Below are 8,669 nucleotides of genomic sequence, written 5' to 3'. Positions count from 1 at the left end.
CTTTCAGCCCAGCCAAGCATGAAACACTTTAACCAGGTTACATTTTAATTGGCCCTGTCCCCGGGGACATTCAGTTTTGTTATTGAGTTTATGGAAGATGATGAATCCATCCAGTCAGGCGGTAGCACATGATCGCCACAGTGCTCAGTTTGCTGATTGAAAGTGAACATACCAGTCTATTGGTATCTTTCACCTCCATCTCTGAAGCTCAAAATAGTTGGTGGATATCTGCTTCATGTCTCCAAAGACTGATCAGGCTTTCGCTTTAGGATCACAACGTTAAAGAGTGGATTGGTTTGTCATCAAGAATGGAAAACCTCACGGTGAGTTCCTTTATATTTATGCGCTTTACAGAATGGGCGATCGCAAGGAGAAAAAGGTAGATTTAAGCATTTTTTTGTGCTGCAAATATGCTTTAATTTCTGTCTTGTTTTCCTATTTAAGAAGCAGCGTGTCAATCTATTTTTATCAAGGCTTATCAGAAAACTTTGCTTCGCTTGCATGAAATATTAGTTGTTGAATTCACTGTTCATTTGTGACTAGATGGTAACTTGCTTGCATTGTACAACAGCCAGAGCAATGGCGAGAGATCATGAACAAGAAGATGCGCTTCCCTCCGGAGCTCCTCAATGCCATTCATGAGGGAAAAGTAGAGCTGTTGTGTGGACTGCTGAGGACTGGGGACGGCATCATTCGCCAGCTGGATGAGTCGGAGGACCGCCAGTGGAGGGAGGCTCTCAACCTCTCCATCCGCCTGGGCAATGAGGATGCCATGGATGCCCTTCTGCAGGGAGTAAAGTTTGACTTCCGGCAGATTCACGAGGCTCTGCTGGTGGCTGTGGACACAAACCAGCCCAAGGTGGTGAAACGCCTGTTGGACCGCCTGGACCAGGAGAAAGGCAACAAGATGGACGTACGATCCTTCTCTCAAGCCATCTTCGACCGGTCCATTGACAACTCACAGTTTGCCCCTGGTGTCACGCCTCTGACACTTGCCTGTCAGAAAGATCTTTATGAAATAGTCACTATGCTCTCTCAGAAAGGCCATGGCATCCCATGGCCACATAAGATATCCTGCGCCTGTCTGGAGTGTCGCAACGGCCGGCAGTACGACCTGCTGAAGTTCTCCTTGTCTCGCATCAACACCTACCGTGGCATCGCCAGCCGTGCCTATCTGTCCATCACCTCCAGCGATGCCATGCTCAGCGCCTTCAGTCTCAGCAGAGAGCTCCGCAAGTTGTCCCAAAAAGAGCCCGAATTTAAGGTGCCTTCTTAAAATTTCCCTCCTTTTGTGTTTTTTTTGGTTTGTCACACTTTAATGCGTCACATCAGACAAATATAATTCTAATCAATAAAAAAAGCCTTTTACAAATGAGGAGTTTGTGTACTGGGAGAAAAAAAAACTCCAAATCCCAATGGCTGTTCATATAAAAAGTGGGAATAGCAACGATGGCAGGAACTCAGTCTGTAAGACCTTTGTGGCAAAATTTCATCCTACTTGACTTTGGCATCTTAAAGTTGTGCCAAAGAATCTTCATTGGATTTAAGTCTGGACTTTGAATAAACCATCCTAAAACCTTCATTTTGGAGCCATTCAGGATTGGACTTGAGACTTTGACCCCACTGCAAGTAGAGTTGAGCTTATGGTCACAAACCGATGGTTGACTATTGGACCCAAAGTCTTATAAATGGTTTCACAGCCCTTTCCAGACTGTTTGGTGCCTACATTTCTTCAGATGTGAACATCATGTTGTGGCTTTTAGTTTTTTCTACAGGTTGTACTTAAGTGGTTTCTTGGTTCAACATGTCTAAGTAATTAGGTCTGGGTTTGGCCTGTGGAACAAATGCAGTTTGATTCATTCATAATTTATCAAGGTTGAGGATCCCCACTTCATATAAAGCCATTGTTTGAAAACTTACAAGATTAATACTCATGTCTCTCATTCTCTTTATTTGAGCTAAACAAATTGTGTCAACAAAGCAAAACAAAAGTACGACAAGAGGCAAATACCTTTTGCATATCACTGTTCGTCTCTGTTTAGTTGGAAAAACTAATTGTTTCTCCTGCAGCCTCAGTACCTGGGCCTGGAGCAACTCTGTCAGGAGTTTGCTGTCGAGTTACTGGGCATGTGCCGAAACCAGAGTGAAGTCACCACAATCCTGAACAGCTGTGGAGATGAGAGCCAGGATGCTTTGGAAGAGGAGGCCTTTGAGGAGGGAATCCCCAACCTGTCACGGCTCAGGCTTGCAGTCAACTACAACCAGAAGCAGGTGGGCAGATAGGAACACGGTGAAAAAAAACTCTTATTTACCTTAATAACCTTATTCTCTGTGTGTTCGTTAGTTTGTGGCCCATCCGATCTGCCAGCAGGTTCTTTCTTCCATCTGGTGTGGAAACCTGGCTGGGTGGAGAGGCAGCAGGACAGCCTGGAAGCTCCTCGTCTCTGTTGGGATCTTTCTAACCATGCCTTTTCTTTGCCTCGTCTACTGGATAGCCCCAAAGTCGAAGGTTGGATAAAAGTCGCTACATATCTTGCAGAGTTTTAAGGCTGGAAGTGGAAGTTAATGCTCAACAGTCCTCTTGTTTTTCTGCAGGCGGGGAAAATGATTAGAATCCCTGTGATCAAGTTTCTGCTTCATTCTGCGTCGTACTTATGGTTTCTCATCGCATTACTCGGAGAATCCATAATTATGGAGATCTATCGTGACAAATTTGCATCCCGTCAGCATAATATTCTGCACAGCTCATTCCACATGGTGTGGGTGATTGGTAGGTCCAGTGTGTCAGGTGTAACATTTATGAACTGACACCTCCAGTCTAACTGGAACTTAAAGGGAGCTAATTTTCTGTCACGCAGGATTCTTCTGGTACGAGTGTAAGGAAGTCTGGATTGAAGGCTTGCGGAGCTACTTCCTGGACTGGTGGAACTGCTTGGACATGATAGTGTTGAGCATGTACTTGGCATCCTTTGCCTTACGTGTGCTCATCATGCTCAAAGGTCACTTCCTGTGCCATGATCAGAGCAATAGTGATGAGTGCATCTACTTTACTCAGACTGGTGAGAAATTGGTGGCAAGTTACTCTAAAGTTACAACTAAAGTGCTTTGGGGAAAAATATTTCAACTTGTAAAACTTTTTCACATTTTGGAGTGTCACAACAAACCTCAATACATTTTTAAAAAATGATATAATTGTACGCACGAAAATGTAAAAAGTGTGATCTGTGTTCATATTCACCTTGCATGAGTCTCTCAGGTGTAGAACCACCTTTTAGTGTAATTATTGCTGGAAGTCTCTTGGCTCATCAGTTTTGCAAAGGTAGATAAATGTTTTCTCATTGTATCTCTTCAAAATAGCCCAGGCTCCATCAGATTAGTCAGGTAATAACTGGCTTTCACAGAACAACTTTGATTACATTTTGCTTAAATTGTCTCTTATTTAATAATTTGGTGACTTCTCAAGGGAATGTCATGCATGCACTAGATTTTAATTAGAGGTTTTAGAATAAAGAGAACCAAATACAAATGAAGGACATGCATTTTATTTGGTTTTGAAAAATGTTGACGGCATAATCGTCCTCTCATTTCATCTAAGCCAATGGATCACATAAAATCACAATAAGAAGCATTGAAATACAATTGTGACGTAAAGTTTTAGGGGTATAAATACTTCTACAAGGCACCGTAAAACCTCTTTGTGTTTATGTCTGAGGTCGTGACAACTGGCGCCAGGAGGACCCTCAGCTCATCTCCGAGGTGCTGTTTGCAGTAACCAGCATGTTGAGCTTCACCCGCTTAGCCTACATCCTGCCAGCCCACGAGTCCCTGGGAACGCTGCAGATCTCCATAGGGAAGATGATCGACGACATGATGAGGTGACGGCATTGGATCTGGATATTCACAGAGCTTAGAGAGGAACTCGAATCACATCAACAGGTTTCTCTCTTTCACAGGTTCATGTTTATACTGATGATCATTGGGACGGCCTTCCTCTGTGGCATCAACAATGTCTACGTTCCTTATGTCATCTCTCCACATCTTGGCAGGTGAGAACGTGGGCAGTTCAGGTTTATAGAAACCTGAACTACAGGATTAGAGAAGTAGTGATGGTATGAACACAGTAGCATGAGCCTGATTTTGGAATGCATGCATTGCATTTGCTGCAGTTTTCTTGCAAACATTTCCAAAGCCTTTTTTTTTATTATTTCATAAAATCAATCTCATTTTGATGATACTTCACAACTTTACCACAGGTTTAATGAGACCTTCAACTTCTTATTCTGGACCATGTTTGGTGTGGCCAACCAGGACTACGTGGACATGCCACAGTTTGTTTTAGCGGAGTTTGTAGGACGGATCCTGTACGGCATCTTCACCCTTGTTATCGTCATCGTCCTGCTCAACATGCTGATTGCCATGATTACAAACTCCTTTCAGAAGATTGAGGTATGGAGCAACAGGTCTTCTGTGGCTGCGTTTCGTGGAAGATGACAGATGGAATCTGAGGTCCTCTGTGTGATTTCAGGACGATGCAGATGTGGAGTGGAAATTTGCCCGGTCTAAACTGTACCTGAGCTACTTCAGAGAGGGCCTCACCATGCCTGTGCCTTTCAATATCATCCCTTCTCCCAAAGCTGTGTTTTACATCCTGAGGTGAGCTCAAATCTTCCACAACACTTTATATGTTTTGCTTTTATTGCTGTACTTTGTAACTTTCTGAAATTGTGTTCAAGGGGATTTTTTAAATGTCTCTGCTGTTGCTGCAACTTAAACTCGGAGCAAAAATACCCTCCCATAGCCTCTATGGTAAGAGTGTGTTCAGTGCTCTTTGCTAATCACTTTCGACTTTGCTTTAATGCATTAGACTAAATGTTTTCTTTGAAAAAGTCTAACGACAAAGGAACGGAGAACAACCTGCCTTACCGACAGGAGGTGATCAGAGCTTTGGTGCAGCGCTACATCGAGTCAGCTCGCAGGGAGTTCGAGGAGGCCAAGAGGAAAGGTAACAAACTCTTTATATAAACACAGTTAAGTTGCAGTAATATAGTCTGTGAGACATAGAATAATACCAGTGTTTTACAGCATGAAAAGTAAAGTGTTACACTTTCTGCAAGTTGCATATGTTACGATAATAAGTTGCAACTTCTAATTGCTTTAAGTAGAGAAGACTGTGCCAGTTTGCTAATGTAATGTCTTAGAGATGCAAATGAAAGGGGCGATATTTTTCATACATAAATCTCGGATATGGTCACTAGTTAATAAGAAAGGAAAGACTTTGATTTAAAACAATCAAAGAAACTTGAAAAATAAACAGAAAGAAAATGAAACTGATGACAACAAAACACAGCAGATATCAGCGAGTGGTAGAAGTAATTAAGACTGAAAGAGCATAGACTGTATTGTGTATTTGGCATAGACTGACAGGACAATTAGATGCCTCCTGCCGTTTTTTTTAAAATCAGAAAGTAAGAGGTGCTCACTTCAGTTTCTGTTTTCCAATAAGCGATGACACATCAGTGGGGAAATTTTGACTGCCATACTATTCAACCCATTTCCGTTTGGTCTTTTTGGTTAAGAACTATTTTCAGGTTAGTTAAGCTGTAGATTTTAGTGAACTGGTGATTCATTTATGACATCAAATTAGTTTCTCTTTCACCTCTGCATCCAGGAGCTTACACTATCTATTATTGATCCATGAATATAGTTTGTAACAAAGCAGACTGTTCCCATCCTCTTCAGCCTGGAGGAAGCAGTGTCCATGATTTCTGCAAACATCTCCACTATTTTAACTCATCAAACCATCAAATAGTTTTGCATTTAGCTCAGTTCAGTGCATCCCATTTTTAGGCCTGAGAACAATGAGCTTATTTAAGACGAATGTTCAAACTTTAACATGCATTTGTGGATGCTCTGAAAGCCGTGCCCTTTAACAAGGAGGTTATTCTGAGTCTGTGCTGGGATTTTAACTCAAGAAAATGTTCTGTTCTAATGTGGTGACTCATGAGAGTCCAAAGATCACATCAGTTTTCTGCTTTATCTTGTGTGTAGAAATTAATTTGGATTCCCAGAATCCGCCGAGACGTTTTGCTCCAAGAAATCAACCAGTTCTGTGCCGTTTTGTAACTGGATTTTTCTGTTGTTGTTTTTAATTGTCTACATGATGTCTCATAAAATGTTGAGACTTTCCGCCTGAAAGTCTTTTTTTGACTGTAAACAACTTCTCTAATAATGTTTATAACATTGCTGTGACCATCTTTAAAATTTATATATTCACAAAAACATGTTCTTAGTGTATTTAGAGATTGCATTTGTACATCATAGATCTGACAAAGAACTAACAACTTTGATTTGCCACATTGTTATTCTTTATTTTAGGTTTTAAATAAAACAAAATTAAATGTTTCATGGTTGGTGGATCCTGTAGATGAGGCTAGATTGACATTTAAGCTGCTAAATGTTATTTTCAACACAAACTTTAAGAATTTTCTATTTTCTGAAACCTCCCAAAACAAATCTAGAGGTCTGAGACTGGAAAAGTATCAAATTTGCAAATTAAAGATGTGTTGGAACCTTGAAATTAAATCACGCTGATCAACAGAAACTGTAATTTGTGATGAATACAGTGTGAAGCTTGCGTAATGAAATATCCATAGTGTTAGCCTTTCCTATTAAAGGAGCGTTTCCAACTAAATTTAATTGCCGTTAGCAAACCTAATTACTGTGATGTGATTTGTGTTTTCTCCCCTAAGACATCGGTAACCGAATCACAGAGCTGAACAAGGCGGTCTCCAGGATGCATCTTGAAATGAAAGGGATCCAGCAGCTTCTGATGACTGATGGACACGCTGCAAACGACGCACTGACCAAGGACGGTTCCTCTGTGCTGGGGAAATACATCATTGGTGCCAAGAATAACTTCAGAGGTTTTAACAGCAGGCAAGATGACAAAAGCACATCGCTTAAAGTGACAGTTCACCAGAAAGAGGAAGAGGCCGATGAAAGGAAGGCCGATTCAGAGGCGCGGCAGGACACAGATGCACAATTGGATCAGGTGGATGAACGTGAAGAAGAATTGGATAAGTCTGCAGACTGCGAGGTGGTGAAAATGGAAGAGGGACGAGCGAAAACAGAGCTTGGGGATTGGAAAGAAACTGAAAATACAGAGCTTGTAGAAGTAAGGAAAAATGATGATGGAGTAAAAGAGGACTTCTCAGAAGGGATGGGTTTTATTAGAGTAGAAGAAAAGGTGGAAGTTGAGAGCATAGAGGGCAAGGAGGATAAAAGGCAAGGAGAGATTGACCCCAAGGTGACAGAAAATCTCACAGAGATCAGACCTGAACGAATAGAGGGCAGCAAAACTAATTTTGAAACAACAGATGCGAAGAAAATGATAAACAAGTTCAATAACATGGAGCTGAAAGAAAAACCAGACGAGCCAGGATGGATGAAGGGAAAGAAGCATGGGGGTAATGTTGTGGAAAGATCTCATGTAACCAAGGGGGACGAGAAAACCGGAAATAAGAAAGTGATTCAGTCTCCAACAGGGAGCAGCAGCTCCAACGACACCGGCTTTGGTTCACAGGAAGGGGAAGGATCGATTGACGGCACACCAGTAAAACCATGATGGGTCTCTGATAGCCAGAAAATTTGAGAAGTTTAAAAAGAAAAAAAGGCTCAGTAGATAAATATCACTGTACATACAGATATTTTCAGGTGTAAGACTGCAAATAACCTACGTCTGTAAGGACTAATGCGTAAAAAAGTAACCTGAAGTGCAGCTAAACAAGGATTTGACCCAAAGGAGGACAGGTTCACACAGAAAACAAACAGATATACTATTTAACATTAACATTTTACATTCTGGGCAGTTCCTGTTATTTACAATACTATTGCTGAAAACTGCAATCGCAATATTGACTTGTGTTAGCATTTCATAATCTCCCCACTACTTTCCAAGAGCCTCAGCATCCCAACCGCTGAGGACAGAAACCTGCTCTGGGCATTAAAGGAAGTCAAATCTGTTCAACATTCAACACATTTTTAGTGTCGGTGCGTGATTTGATAAATCTCTAATTTCTGTACATTTGAGGTTAGATTTATATTACTGATGAATACCAAATCATTAACACTTTGAAACCCTAAAACTAATATAAGGAGTAGTTTCTTTTTATTATGACTACTTCTTATAAGCATTTAACTAAGACGCTAAGGCTAGTCTGCCGATGACGTCTGAACAGTAAGTTGTTTCTCCACCATTAGCACATTTATCAGCGCATACACAGGGATGATTGATAGCAATAAAACCTTTCTCTTGGCTCTGATTTTGTTGTTTGTTTTTTTGGCAAGACCATTCCATTAAAGATTCTCTACTGGTGAATATAATTTGTTTCCGTAATCCGTTGACTGGGCTGTAACTTATTTGATAACCGGGTTCACGGATATGTTCCTCCACTTTCTTTTCATTAAGTGTTTTTTCTGCAGTTTATGCAACAGAGTGAAAGACGCAGGTCCCTGCTTGTTTAGCACCGTTTTCCTCTCTGGGGCATGAACCAACACACCAAGTCATTAATCTTTCACCTGCTGCGTCATTTGTCCCAGGGCACATTACGTTCTCCTTCACTGGAAAGACGCTTGCGATATTACATTTTATGTTTGCTGGATAAGAGACA

At 41.2% G+C, this 8,669-nt stretch overlaps 1 protein-coding gene across 1 annotated transcript; it reads left to right on the top strand.

Annotated features, from left to right (window-relative positions):
• Positions 1–216: 216 nt before the first annotated feature.
• LOC129368660 (short transient receptor potential channel 2-like) lies at positions 217–8,376 on the top strand. Its single transcript, XM_055043730.1, has 13 exons — positions 217–323; positions 572–1,264; positions 2,071–2,271; positions 2,345–2,509; positions 2,596–2,770; positions 2,859–3,059; positions 3,713–3,875; positions 3,954–4,046; positions 4,254–4,446; positions 4,526–4,653; positions 4,734–4,806; positions 4,888–5,002; positions 6,750–8,376. The coding sequence occupies exons 1-13, from the start codon at positions 309–311 to the stop codon at positions 7,622–7,624; spliced, it is 3,090 nt and encodes a 1,029-aa protein (XP_054899705.1). The 5' UTR covers positions 217–308; the 3' UTR covers positions 7,625–8,376.
• Positions 8,377–8,669: the final 293 nt, after the last annotated feature.

Source organism: Poeciliopsis prolifica, unplaced genomic scaffold, assembly GCF_027474105.1.
Source record: "Poeciliopsis prolifica strain line A6 unplaced genomic scaffold, Auburn_PproV2 SCAFFOLD019, whole genome shotgun sequence".
Taxonomy (NCBI): Eukaryota; Metazoa; Chordata; class Actinopteri; order Cyprinodontiformes; family Poeciliidae; genus Poeciliopsis; species Poeciliopsis prolifica.
This window is presented reverse-complemented; position numbering and strand designations above follow the sequence as displayed.

Bases quoted from the DNA above. Each gene is read 5' to 3' on its own strand.
- LOC129368660 (XM_055043730.1), top strand. The intron at 3,060-3,712 runs GTGAGAAATTGG...TTTATGTCTGAG, and splicing joins CATCTACTTTACTCAGACTG to GTCGTGACAACTGGCGCCAG. The intron at 4,047-4,253 runs GTGAGAACGTGG...ACTTTACCACAG, and splicing joins ATCTCTCCACATCTTGGCAG to GTTTAATGAGACCTTCAACT.